The 15,832-nt window shown below is 28.8% G+C and overlaps 1 protein-coding gene across 1 annotated transcript in view; it reads right to left on the bottom strand.

Annotated features, from left to right (window-relative positions):
* Nucleotides 1–321: 321 nt before the first annotated feature.
* LOC113375087 (lachesin-like) overlaps nucleotides 322–15,832 on the bottom strand; it is a 17,222-nt gene continuing 1,711 nt past the window's right edge. The window contains exons 2-4 of the mRNA XM_026615034.1: nucleotides 15,405–15,535; nucleotides 3,269–3,580; nucleotides 322–531 (exon numbers count right to left, since the gene is read on the bottom strand). Of these exons, the coding sequence (XP_026470819.1) occupies nucleotides 322–531; nucleotides 3,269–3,580; nucleotides 15,405–15,535 (653 nt within the window). The remainder of the gene's footprint in view (nucleotides 532–3,268; nucleotides 3,581–15,404; nucleotides 15,536–15,832) is intronic.

The following is a 15,832-nucleotide window of genomic DNA, read 5'->3' as shown; positions in this document are numbered from 1 at the left end:
TATTATTTTAACCCTGGAACGGTATTTTGCTTTTTAGTGCGGTAATGGTATCTAATATACGCTTCCTAGGCTTGCGTCGTTATTAATGCATTTTACAACTTTCCGTCTTTTGCCATTGTACAATTTGTGATATCATCAAAGGTTAATGCATATATAAATCTATATATATATATATATATATATATATATATATATATATATATATGTTGACAAAACAATTATCTCTAAGTACTCCATGCATTCTCATATTCGGTCAGTGTGCACATGCAAAGCAACAAATTTGGTATTTCTGTTTGAGCTACTCGTATTTCGAGCATGCTATCACGTGAACTTATTCCAAATGAAAGCGAATAAATCCAATAGCTCAACGCAAATTAATTTATTTGATACATGCTTCGTGGGATCAAAACGAGGTATTCGTTTACCATCTAGTACGTGCAGCGTAACCCGGGCGGGCGCCAGATTTGACGGATGGCATGTGTAGTTGCCGGAATGTTCGCGCTGAGCGGACTCGATGCGAAGAATTCCGATCTGAAATAAAAATGACATTTCTCAGAGTTTTTCGCGTTTCAAATATGTCATATTTACAACCAGTTTTGTCGGATTATAAAAATCGAGATATTTGCATGCGCAAATTTAAAAATTACATTTATGACAACGATACAATTACTTTTACACATATAATTTAATTTTCAATAATTTTTAATACTATTCTGGATGAATAATAATATATATGAATAATTCTGGACATTCTATTATTTTTATTAAGGGGGTATTCTAGTGTAGAAATTCAAAAAAATCGTTTTTTTTTATTTCCTATTTTCAAAGTTTAAATATCTAAGAATATGGGTACAAAAAGGTTTTTGAAAATTTGAATTATTTCCGGAGATATAGGCATTTTACTGACTCGGTCTCCATACTGGTTTGGCTTCACGCAAAACTTTAAATGCGTTTTTCTCAGAACAGACTTTTTCAGTACTGTTGACACGATTTCTCGAGAAGAGAGTCTTGTTTATAGACCTATCTATAGCCCGAACTAGGATTATCCCCAAATTCCAATTTTTACTATTTTTAAAACATTCGAGACACTCATAAAAAAAACAGTAAAAAAAACACTTTTTTCAAACAGTCGCCAATTTGTAAGAAAACATTTTTTTACTGATCGCTAGTTCGAGCGATTGCGAACCATTGTAGATTCATAATCTTTTTATTTCTTTTATTTCGGATGGCTAGGAGGGCTGGAATCATGTCAAGACTGAGGTGCCAATTTTTTGAGACTACCCACTATATCAGCTGGCAGTTTTTTCCACTTTTCAACTTTCTTATTTTTTAATTTTTGTTTTGTATTTTAATAATAATATTAATAAACAAGTGGTAAAAATGGATAGTAAAAACATTCATTGATTTCTTTTAGGACACTTTAAAAATGACCTAAAATTCATCGCTCTACACTAGAATATCCCCTTAAAATTTAACTCCACTTTGAAAACTAGTAGCTTTTATCAAATAATAAATCAAATGTTGATTTTATATACTGCAAACATATTTACTTAAAAAATCAGGTACAGCTTTTAATAATGGGGCACAAAGGTCCAATTTGGCTTCGAGCAAAATTATGTTGTAAAAACCAACCCAAATACATCACAACAAATACCGCATATCGAACAAATAACTGACTATGTTCAGAAGAAGTCCCAGATAATTCATCATTGTAGAAATTATTTTTTTTGCTGATTTTCAAAAATTTGTTCTTTTACCGCATACTCGGATAAAATGGGACGCTCAGAGGGCAAACAAATTCAATGCCTTATTCTCTATTTTAAAGGAATTTTAGGAAATAGTAGATAATTCAAGTGAATAATGAAAAATAAAACTTTTATGGGCACATTTTTTACAAAAATTACACCATACATAAGCTTGGCCCGTATTTCGTCCGAATTTATTTATCAGCAGAGTTGAAACAACTAACAACTTAACTAATCTCTTGTAATATTGCTTTTTTAATTCAATTAACTTCTTCATTAACCATTTTTTATTGTTTACACTTACGCCTCGGTAAAAGTTCAGTTGTTTTTTTTATTTATTCCACCTATGTACATATAAGCTTTTACATAGATTATATAAAAAACGTTTGCATCTAATTTAAAATTAACAATATATGTTATGAAACAATTAAAAAACGTATACTTGAAAATAATATTGAGGTCTTGTAAACTAAACAACGGTTCTCACAACCAAAAAAAAGAACTAACAACGATGATAATACTTGGAGTGTTGCCGTATATTTCCCAATAGCAACGTCGTAAGAATAAAAGTGATGGCTGGTTATACATATTTTTTTCCTCTAATTTCAAATAATGTATTTCAAATAAAAATCTTAATAATACTTGTTATTAAAATATAGGTGGTGGACCATTTTACCCGCGGAACTTTAAGCCTCGCTCTACCCTATATGTAGAAATAAATATACATACAGATTAATTAGCAATGAGTATTAACATTGTAACTTTAATTTGAAATGATGTATAAATTGAACACGACTTTCATTATTAATATTTAGTTTCCTGTTACTGAACCTAAATTTGGTTTCTTTTTAAAATATTTATATTTTATAGATATGAACAAGTAAATAATTTTATGAATTCAATTTTTATGCCACCATATATTACGGACGCCTTAGTGAAAATACGAAAAAAAATTACATTTGAAAAGTTTCAACCGATAAAATGAACATTTTCACAGGTATGCTATTGTTAACCCTTTCCACTAAGTAGTCTTCGTCATGTTCGTATATGTGAATTATAATGGTATTTGAATCTATTGATTGAAGCCTATATGTAATAGTTACGTATTCCAAAAAGTTTCATATATTGTTTTTTATTTAATATAATCATTCAACCCTTGTTCTTAATGTTAAAACTAATTGCTCTAGTGAGTAGTTTTTACTTCGAAGCTAACCTCAATTATAATTTACATATGCAGACACGACAAAGACTAACTTAGTGGAAAGGGTTAGTTTTTGTCTAGTTAAAAAAAATATTAAATTTTACTAATTACAGACAGATAAAGACTTAATCAAAGTTTATCCCTTTTGTGTCTAAAGCAGATTATCAAGGCAAATATTTAATTTTTGATATAAAAATAATCCAAAAATTTACAACATATTGCTTTAGGTATTTTGAATCTACAATAGAAAATACGTATTCAAACGTTGTATAGAAATATCCGTAGCTTATTTGTAAAACAAAGAAACATGTAAAGTTTTTACCGTCGAATCGTCCGGCGTGCGTTCCATACTGGCCGCCCAAGGCGTGTATTTGTCCCCGTATGTCTGCAGTATTCTGACCCCGCCGTGGTACCAGTTGATGTATGACGGCGGAGCTATCATTGCGTCTCTAACCAGACACCTGAGGGCCACTGTGCTTCCTACTCGTACATACACATCGGATTCTCCTAGAATTTCGGTATGAGGAACCACAACATGTAGGTTCACTATCGAACTCATCTTGCGGTCGCTCTCTGAAGAACCCGACACCTGGCACTCGTACGATCCAGCGTCACGCTGCTGCACGTACTTCACCTACGGTCAAAGTGCATAGTAGTATTAAATTATTTCGGTAATGCGGAATGCTGAGGATTTGTGCATACGTGATGTTACTAGATGGCAAATGAAGCAAGGGTGCATATACATACGTACTTTATATAATGAATCCAGAAGCATACATTTTATGCGATTTTTGTAAGACGGTTACAAAAAGGTAAACCATATTTTTTTCAAGTTATTAATTATTGTTTTAAGAATATAAAATTAAATCAAATAGTCAATGAGTTTTAATTCTAGAAGAGAATTATGTGAGATGTCTCGAAACATTGACCACTGACCATACCCATCATTTTTGCCTTCCATATTTTTAATCCAGTCAAATGTTGCAATCATATGAACTACGAACAAGAATTTTTTTTCTTACAAGTATTTTCTTTTACATATTTTTTTCTTATTCTCTATTTTTGCAAAAAAATAGTGAAAATCTGAATTTGAGGGAGAGCGTAGTTTATACTGAAGAAAAGTTTATAAAGATGACCCTATGAAATTTTCAAATAAATCAGTAAAGTAGAAGTTGAGAAATCTTGGGTAACGTATCAAAAAAGGCAATTTCGAAAAAACGCGTTTAGAGTTTTGCAAGGAAAGGAAACAGACGAGAATTTTTATGGTCTCCAAAAATAATTCAAATTTAAAAAAAAACTTGAATAGTTAAACTTTGTAATATTAAAAAAAATCGATCTTTCAAAACTCAAGACCAGAATACCTCTTTACTTCTTATTATTGCGTTTTCCCTGTCTGCCGCTGAATGCACTTATATCATTTTTACATATACTATTTCTAAATGAATATTTTCTGTAGATCAAGGTATAAAAAAAGTTGAAATTTGACTTCAACGTCTCTTACTAAATTACTTGTTTGTATTCCAGGCACAACATTTCCAAGTATTAAAGCTGCATTAACTTTGTTTATTAATAATATATATATATATATATATATATATATATATAATTGAATTTATTGTGCATATATTTAAACTTCATACCTATATTCTAATGAGTAGATTTTTAATTTTGGAACTCGTGCAAATATGCGATTAGAAAAGTCCAATCTGTCATATATATCGTGAATCTTTATAAACACCTATTATTATTTTAATCTTTTGTTATTATAGTAAATTATATTATGTATTAATATCACAAAACAATGGCTTAATTTTGAAAAATAGAAGGTATTTTTGAATATTGTGGAAGAATGTTTAAGCGTAACCGTATTTGATCTTTCGCTTATTAGAAAAGAAAATATGCAATTAAAAAAAGAGTTCAAATTCTCTCTATTTAGAACTTGCAACTTCTTCTACATTTTTTCATTATAATGTTTTTTTAAAAAAATTGTTCATATATAAAAAACAAACAATATTTACCTAATCATTTTTAGTTTTTGAATGATTCTGATCAGTTTCATCTTGTCTGTTATTACAGAAATATGTATTGTATATATTAGTATCGTGAAACGTTGGCTTGGCTTTGTAAAATAAAATGTATTTTAATATTGTGAAAGTATTTTGTGCAAGTGCAACTATTCTCGATTTTTGCGAAACCAGATACCGCCGACCATTTTTCTTAGCCATTGCGCTAAACTTCAAATACTTTACATTTGAATGAAGTGCATCGTATTTTAAATGTTGAAGTTAAGAAGCTTTTCATCTAAAGAACCACTTCAACTTTGAATAATAGTTTTTGGAATTGTATTACAACGAGCATTTTTGTTTTATCTCTCGGTTTGAAAACATCTAGAGCTTTTACATGTAATGTAACCATTCGGAATTTCAGGGTATTGAATATTATTTACATGTCAATGATGCTAGAATTCGTGCGACTGCTTTACCCATATAGCATCCTGTTCAGTGTTCGACATGATTGTGCCGGTTAAATGCATAGAGTGGTGCTTTTGGTAATTTTGACGTTTTCAAGATAATTTATACATTGATTCAAACAACTTTAATTTGGTAATAATTAACATATATTAATGGGAATGAATTTTTATATTTAATTATTAAACAATGTAATCATAATTATAGTATGTGTATATTTTGCTTTGCATTATATCTATGCTTACATTATTATTAAACTGACTTTATAAATAAATAAATAAATAAATAAATAAATTTAGCTATCATCAATATCATTTAAAATATAGGCGTTCATTTAGAATAATGCCATAGCAGTTGCTATTTGGTTAATAATTCTAAAACATTCTTTTTACTTGCTCATCTTATGAATTAATACTTCAATCTCATTGTTAACTTTTTATTGGATACGTTATTATAATCACAAAAAATCGAAAATAAAATTGTTTGTATCATGTAAAATTACTAATAAACATTATTCAAAATTTTTATATGATGTATTTGCTTTTACTTAAATGCCATCTTGTACAGTAGCAAATAAGTTTTACTTCAATCGTGTGTGAACCTTACGCGCACTCTTTTTTTATTGATTATTCTTTTTAGTTCTTGAAATTTCAATTACGGTAAGGTATATTCCAGCAATTTGCTAAGGCACAAGCCATATTTGACTAGTTTTTGTTTTATATTGTTTCAAAATGTTAATCAACTTATGGTTCACAATATAAAAAAAACAGTTGGTATATACAGGGTGTCCCAGAACTTCAACGTAATACTGATACAGCGTGACAATATGGATTGCAACTATCATGAACAATTTTAAATAAATTAATAAATGTTATAAAATCATTGAGAGTTGATTTAGCTTATAGACCTTATAAAGAAAAGTTTATAAATGTAAGTGTAACAGAATTCATTATATCGATCACCTCCTTTCTGTGCCTTTTCACGCCATCCAATTGTCTTCAAGAAATTTCAATACCTACGATTATTAGATCTGTTATAGATCTGAATATTTAAATTTTAAAACTCGATCTTTTTCAGTCAGACGTTTAGCCATTATCGAAATCATTTTAATACTATCGCATATAACTATTGCAATACATAATAAATTTTTGCTGTCGAAACATGAAACTTTAATGATCGTCAGAGTAAAGTATTTATAATACGCAAGGGAGCATCGTTATCACGGTACTGAAATTTGAGCTTGCTTTGCTTTAGCGTAATGCACTATTTTACTAACAAAATAAAACGATGTTAACGTACGCCTTGCCATGATATAATACATTTACTATTAAGTGAAAAATATCTAATTAAAAACGTGGTGCTTTAATGTATGAATTGAGCTTTGAAAATGAGCTTTCGTAACATATATTTTATTTAATAAATGGCAGAATAAAATTGAGAACTATTTGTTTTAAACATGAAATGGCATTAGTTCTAAGTATTGTGAATATATAAACAAAACAAATTAATATATACAAACATTTGCCAGCTTTTTTGGTTCTACTCAATATCTACTTAAACTAGTTGTAAAAGTTGTAAAAGTGGTAATTTGTCTTGGCAAGTTGTAAAATAATCGACTTAATCAAGAAGAATTGAGATTCCGCAACTTAACAAATTTTCACATTTCGACATCCACCATTATTCCAAACTTTGAATTTTTATAATTAAACCAATTTTCATAGACCTAATATTTTAGGTTGTTTGTTAAAACTATACACTCTATCAATATGCAAAATTTCATTAAATTGACTAAAAATTTTTTTTATTTCAAAACTATTTATTGAGAAGGAATTGTTCGGCAGATGATTGTGCAAGTTGCATGAACTTTCCAAAAGTGTAATTAACCTTTTTAATCAATAATATTTTTTTGGATTAAAATATGATTCACTTGATTATTTGTTCCCCTGTCTGCCTATTTCTGTCTATCTGTTTAGCTATCTACCTGCCTATCGGTTCATCTGTTTACCTGCCTAAATGTCCACTTCTTTACCAGCATACCAGTGTATAATTTTGTCAGTCTACCATTATATCTGAATACATATCTCCTCTTCTACTATTTTTGCCTGATTACTTGTCTGCCTAGCTGTCTACCTGTATACCTGTCTACCTATTAACTAAATCTTATTTGTATATGAATCAATAATAATATATTTTAAAGATAATATTTGATGATCAAATGACAAATTTTGCAAGTATTTTTTTGCAAAACCTTCGAAAAAATATAATGAATTCTTCATTCTGTCAACACAAGTAAAATATTGAATCATTCAAATCGAATGCTAAGTAGTCTCAAAAACAGTAATTTTCAGCCCTTTTTGCTCTGCATCTTCCAAACGGCTGGATCTGTCTTCCAAATCGATTGCTGCGTTCTCACAAAAACTGAATTTCCATTTTCTGAAGTTTTTGCTCCGTATATCTGAAACGACTGTACCTGCCTCTACCAAAAATTAAATAACACATCCCTCTATCAATAGGAATAGAATGTTTTTTTAATAGTCTAAATCGGTTGATTCCTCTGCCAGAAATCGTGGACGAAAAATTGTATCCATGCACACACACTCGCATACATCCATTTATTTTATGGTATGTACAAATGTTCAGAAGGTCTTGATACATGAAGATATGCAAGAATTATTATTCTCGATTTTTGGACGATTACTATAATACCCTACAGGAAACTAACCTGCCAGTCAACTAATATCTTTAAAAATATTGGATAAGAAAATTTGCAGTATACTACAAATGGTAAGAAAACGACGTTACTCGTCGTGCAAAATTAATTAATGTGAGTTCTTACAGCTTCATCGGATGTATCAAATTTTTGAAACGGCGACAAAAGATCAAAGTTTGGCTTACATACGCATTTCTCCCATTTTCAATTCGACTTGCAATGTCGAGACAGTATAACATTAGCAAATAGATTGTCTTGTATACACTACTACTACATAGAAAAGTTAACAAAACAATGATTTACGTTGAACATAGTTTATTGAATACAACGATTGATTCACCTGCCGATGAATTAAATAATATCATCAATTGAATTGAATTAATATCCAAAGTGCATTGGCAATATGTACATGCCTTCGAAGCTTTCAAGTGTTAGTACTGTAGATGTCATTATTCTGTAACGCGCAATCAATTAATTGTTATCTCTAATGATCGCAGTTAGTCGGAGCTGTTCTCGAGTAATCTCGTGTACACATCATATACATATCGCCTATATAGATTCTAGGATAGGATCTGGTGAACAAATTAGTTCCTGCCAATTCACCTGGATTTGGAATACTTGATTCTAAAGTTTATGATATCAAGTTTTTGTAGTCATGTTTATTTCATGGTTTATATATTTCATACTGAAACGACATAAACTTTAGGAAATTTGATAATCATTGGTCTGCTTTAAGAGCTTCAATGAGAGCTACTTTAACTCTCTTTTCGCTACATAATCAATTCTCAAGTTTCATTTTTCTAGCTTTCAATTATAAGTACACACACATCCATATACATTAGCCCTTTCCACTCAGATGATGCTGGTCTGGCGGTAAAATACACAGAAATCTCGCAATATGCGAGTGAAAAGGGTTAGAGATCAATTCTTTACATTTTTCTTCTATTACGACACTAGATACTTCAAGATACAAAACAAGTATGTTTGAATTTCAATCATGTTATCCTAAAAATCTATTTAACTAATTTAATATTTAGTTGAGTAGCTGTTTTAGAAAAAAAAATTGAAGCTCGTAAGCGCCGCGTTGCGGTCCAACGGATAAACATTGGTACGGAACCCATAGAAATGTAAGCATAATTTATACTTAATATTAAAATCTCTATAAAATATCTGATAATTTGATGTGCGTATGTGCAATGATCAATTTTGACCGCCAAATGGCATTTGTTTCATCGTATCTCCGAAACCGCTAGACCTTCCGTTCAAAAATTTTATCAGGTTTTTATTTTGTCAAAAAAATAAAATGTTTTTTGAATCATTTGTGGCGATATCAAGCAGGCTGGTTTTTATTTGTAAAAAACAATGGGACATGTCATGTATATTTTTGATATCGAAATATTTTTACAGTTAATAAATTTATATTTTTTTATTATGTTGGGAGTTTCTAATTAAATATATTATCATAATCATTACGACTCCCACATTGGTGACTCACGACGATGGAGATGAAGATAAATGAGTTTTATTTTTCGAAGATTTAAGAAAAATTGATTTTGACGCAGCACCATAATCACTGGTCTTCAGTGACGACCTATAAGGTATGTCCAGTCCAATCCATCATAGTTAACGCACTTACTATCTGGATCAGACTTCCGAGGTTACTCATTTGGTATACCCAGACCTCAGTGTTTATTGCTGACAGAAAAAATAATTTGGAGCCTGAACTTTTCATTGGAATGCAATTCAACCTCTCTTTCTCTGTTAACTCAACAAATCGACTTATAATGCTACCTCCCATTATCGGTGACAACGACGAATCAAAACAAAATTTGACATAATTTATTGGATTCCACAATTCTGGACTCTTATGTCAAAGAAACCAATGATCCTGATTTGGATAAAGAGCCAACTTCTTTCTCTGATCGGAACTCATCAGATACGAATGCAACGCTTGCAGAAATGGAAACTGTACCCATAAATTATGCATTCTAAACATTAAGTTATTCTGATATAACTAATACCCATTAGATCGAGGCTGAATCTTAGAAGTTCACCGACATCGAGGTACAAGAAATTTTCCACATTTTTTTTTTAGTCAGAACCTTATGCAGAATATGGAGTTGATGGCAGGTCAAATCACCACATACGGTGGATCTGCTGACGAAACATGGAAATTTGTAATTGACCAGTATTACAACACTGGTCTGCTATAATCTGCTTTCCCACCACATTTTTATAACGTGTTTCCCTGTTTTTTTTTTTTTTTAAACTGTGAGATCAACACTGGGCAGGGAGTGTGTGGCGATATCAAGCAGGCTGGTTTTTATTTGTAAAAAACAATGGGACATGTCATGTATATTTTTGATATCGAAATATTTTCACAGTTAATAAATTTATATTTTTTTATTATGTTGGGAGTTTCTAATTAAATATATTATCATAATCATTACAACTCCCACACATTCAAATCGAACGCTCCCTTCTCTCAAAAACTGAATTGACGCTTTTAGCACATCCTTGAAGCCTTTGCCAAAAACTAATCAGCACGCCCCCCCGAATGTTTTTGAATTATTCAAATCAGTTGATTGCTGTTCGCGAAATCGTCAACGGAAGTTTCTATCCGCACATATATACATACATACACAAATATAGACATAAATCAATTTTAAGGTATGCCAAAACGTTCAGAAACTTTTGAAACGAGAAGATATATAACATTTTCATTTTTGACTTTTTTGCGATTAATACGAGGGTCATTCAACAAGTACTTAGCTTTCAAATAAAAAACATTGCCACAGGGAAGTTGCAATTCATTTTTAAACATAATCTCTTTTAAGCTCGATACATTTGGACTTGCAATGTGTTCCAACTTAGTCAACCCGTCCAAAAATACATTTTCTCAAAGGCTACAAATAGGCCAAAAAGTTGTGGTGAGGCTAAGTACTTGTTGAATGACCCTCGTATAAGTTACCATACGGAAACTTAATAATTTATTGAACTAATATTTTAACTAAATTTTAATTCAATTTATTAGTTTTTTGTAAAATATTTTAATTACCTTGTTTTGAGTGATCTTTTCGGTCATATTTTTAAGACTTCGATAAGAATAATTAATTAAAAAAGAGAATTTTCATATTCATTTTTTACAAAACATATTCTTTCGCAATTTCTAGATTGTTGCACTAATTTATTATATAAATTTATTATTAGAAATTTAGTTTCAAAAGGAAAATGTATGAAAACGGATATATGTACGAACATACGCAATTGGGCGTTATAAGTTGAAAAGTTTGTGACAACATGCTAGAAATCCAAATAAATGATACGAAAAATGTTAAATAATATGTGAGTTATCTCAAAAGTTTAATCCTTAGATAAAATTAATTTTATATTAAAAACAACAAAGTACTCATTTTATATAAAATAAAAATGTAACAAAATTTACAATTATTTTAAATTACAGATATTAAATTTTTATTAATCATTATTTATTATTAATTATGTAATTTTAAACAAAATTTGAGTAAACTGTTTATCCCCGACCCCCGTTCTTGGCATAACTTTACACGTGTACACGTGTAAGTCGATAATACCGAATTAGACGTTCGTATTAACGGTGCCGATAATCTGAAGATTATGTCTAGATAATTAGCATTATCTTTACGCAATAATTATAATTTATAGTACGTTCAGAGTTATTTATTGTTGTAAATGTTCGGAAACGCTGCGCACTTGGCACATATATCCTGGTACATCTCTGCGAATCAAGAATAACACAGAGCTCATTTCAGCAGGCAATTACTGGAACGCCGTTTCATGTAATGTGAAAATGTTCATTGTATTGCAAATAGCAAAAATTAGCATATCATTAATTATATTTAATTAATTAAAGTAGGTCGTAGCTAAGCTCGTAATAATTACGCTCAAGTGAGAATATTTAATTCTACGCTGAGTTGAGAACTTTCTTAATTGGTATTCAATAATCATTAGATAAATTTAATCTTCAAGTTACTAACGATGACATCAACTAAAGATATGATAAATCTTTCATTGGATGCACTGAATATAAAACATTTTGTTCTATATATTTACAAGTTCTACTATTTATTATATAACGAAACTTTAGAATGGGTGCAGATTTTATTCTTAAATTGATATGCTCTTTAAAGCTAAATGAGTGATCAATGATTTTTAAAGAAAGAAGTAGTTGTTTAAGTCGAATTCAAAAAATAGATAGAAAAGAAATTTGTAAAAAACCATCTAGATAATTACTTGCATAATACTATTTATGAATAACGCGGAAATTATATCTCCTGATATATAGTAGATATACTTACTTATTTTTGTAAATTCGTTTTAGTTAGAAATATTTGTGAAAATTGTTTTGTATAAAATTTTGATATATATTTTACCTGTTATTTATATAATAGAAATTTGCATTCCGTGCTTCTTCTTAAGTTTATAAAAGTGTGTGTGATTTGACAATAGGTACTCTCAATAATCGTGAATTTAAAAATATGATCAAATTACACCGTAATATTTAACATTATGGTGTAATTATACATTTGTAAAATTGATAAAAACCTATATTTTCATAAAAGTGATAAAATTTGATAAAAGCATTCATTAAATTTTAAACGGTATGCGCTTCGTTCTAAAATGAAGCTTCTATCTTGAAAGGTCCATATTTTATGCAAGACTTTTGAAAATACTTTTGTGGTAGTTAACTTTACTTATTATGATGGAAAAATATTTTTACATAATTCAGATGTAATGATTTTCAGTTGAATCATATATATTTATATAAAATAAAACGCTTAAAATTTAATTTAATTTTCAAAGTATTTTTCTTCCGAATTGATTCATAACAATTCACTCAATGTTTGGCTTAAGTGAATTTGATTTTGTCACTTTTTGTAATAATTAAAGACACATTATGTTACCAAAACATGTTTAGAAAATTAATGGGTCGTCTATATATAGAAAAAATATGATTTAGTAGATAATAATTCAATGTAAGTATTACGTAAAATTCCATTTCAGAAGAATAAATCTTTATCAAGTTACTCCAATGCAAAGAGTGTAGTAGCAGAGTTAGGCAATGTAAAATTTTAATTAATGAATTAAATTAAAGTATTTCGTTTGTTAAAAGTTTAAAATGCTTTCATAATTAGATAATTATGATTTTATTGTCATAAAATCGGACCTGTATGTTCGATCAGCCTTACATTTGTTCTTTTTCACGTTTTTTTTTTGGTATTACATATTACTTAAAATGCATTTAAGTTATTTTAGAACACTCTTAAATTATACACCTTTATTCATGATAAAATAGAGCAATGTAAAAAAATAAAAAAAAGGTTCTTCAAATATGTTACGAATTTAATATATCATTTATTGCAGAAATTTGAATAAGAATATTTTAGTATAGGAGTATTTCGATTTAGTATAATTTAATATATAATATATTATATATATATATATTTATATATATATATATATTATATATATTATAATTAAGTGTTAAAATCCAATTTTCACGTAAAACAAATTTCACCACTCTTATCTTCCAAACAACTTTTAAACGAGGGAGAATATATTCCTAAATTTTTAATAAAGAAGTAATATTTACAAAGAAACTGAATTGCATTAAGTATTTTATGAACATATACAAGCACTATGTCCTTTAAAGATAATAATATCTATCAGACTTATAAATTGATTTTGACTAAGAACCAAATATAAACTAATTTTTTGAATCATTCCTTCAATTATCTGCTTAATAAGATTTTTTTTATATCAGAATAAAATATTATTAGTACTTATTCTCACGCATATCCATTCCAACATTTATTATGCGTTCGAATGTGATATTAATTTTGAATACTTCGGCAATAAATTTGAATTATCCGAATCAATAATCGTATATTAAGCGCTCAAGATGATAAATATCATCTATATATACAAATCATTAACTTCACAACGACTCCATTGGTATAAATTCATGATCCCAATTTTCATTCCCATTGCCTTATACCTCTCGTATATCATACAATTAGGGAAATTGTAATAGATTATTAGAATCATTTTTATTTACTTTGGAATAATTTTAGTTGAATTTATCAAATAAATATGAATGTATCAAATCGAATGAGTTATTTTTATCGTTAATACATGATTAAAAAATCTTGAATCTCAAAATACCTTGAGACTTTATTTTGAACTCTTGGTCGTGAAATTAATGATTCTGTAGCGGTCGAAAAAATATGGTTTGTATTAAATATGGTTTACACTACTTGAATGAATATTCTTACGAGCCAAAACTTTTGATGATTAGTAGATTGTTTTATATATAATAATGAACAACATATAATTATATCAATCGCCATTCAAAATAATTGCACATCTAAATATTCCGAGTCGAGAAATTACCCGTTTCGAGCGCATCTAAGTATATAACAATTAGAGTCACAGTTCATATATTTAAAATTTTATTTTTTGAGCATCTTTGTGATCTGACAAATAATATGGTAAAACATTCTTTTTATTATTGAATTTATTTTGATTTAAAAAATCACTTTCGATTTATTGCTATGGCGAGTTAATAAACGAATAAATTAAAGGGGTTGAATTTAATATTGTATTGGTTTATTGTTTATTTTATTTATAATTACAATTTAATAAGGCAGTGTTGTTCTTCTTTTAAATTATTTAATGTTTTATAAGAATCAAATTCAATATATGCTTTTGATAAATTACATTAAATGTATCTATTCTGATACGAGTTCTTAGTTTGCAAATGATCTTATTGCTTTATTTAATTTACACTTTTATTTTTGCTATCATAAAGGAAATTGCTCAAATTGATGTCTACAAAAAAGTAGAGCCAAGTACTATCAGAAGATATCTATGAATTTACATTTTAGTTTTTTTATATGTGTATCTACACAATAATGAAAACATAAAAAAATGTAGAAAACAAGGGAAATATTTTACATCAATAAAAACCTTATTACTCTTTGATTCTAAATAATTTTTACTCTTTTCTTCAGGATGATTGCCAACTGCATTTAAGATGTGGGGGTATATTCAAATCTTTTTATTTGAATCTAATTATCAAACTAAATATTCTAATTACTTACTCACTTCTACTTACTATTGCTTACTTCTAATTACTTGAGTTACTTGTTCACAAACTTAATTAACGCAATTACTATTTTCTTGTGAAAAGTAAGATTAGGGAATAAAGTTTAAATTAATAGATAATAAAGATAACTTACTTGTAAGGTCCAGGTTCCAGTTGTTTCAATTAGAAACGATTGAAACCTTTCGTCAGCTATGAATGTGTACCTGTCCACAGTCAGGATATGGGCGTCTCTGCGTCGAATCCATGATACTGACTTATTGTTACCTGAAAAGAAATTCACTATAACAAAATATTTCTCTTTCTTATATATATATATATATATATAATATATATATATAATGGGTAGTACTGCCTTAGCCCGTAATTTCCCATTTTATTTCACACCGTAGTACCCAAAATACGCTATTTTCTATTGGAAAAATCTAAATTTTCAAGTCAAAATAGATATCGCTGCTGCACGATATTAGGTTGCCACAGCGGAGGTTGAACACGCGACCCCGTCTATACGAGACATATATATTCTGTACTTATAATATGCTTATATAATATATATTTAGAAAT

The sequence above is a fragment of the Ctenocephalides felis genome, unplaced genomic scaffold (assembly GCF_003426905.1).
Source record: "Ctenocephalides felis isolate EL2017-DRISC unplaced genomic scaffold, ASM342690v1 CF-g0.4_SCAFFOLD_01886, whole genome shotgun sequence".
Lineage (NCBI taxonomy): Eukaryota > Metazoa > Arthropoda > Insecta > Siphonaptera > Pulicidae > Ctenocephalides > Ctenocephalides felis.
This window is presented reverse-complemented; position numbering and strand designations above follow the sequence as displayed.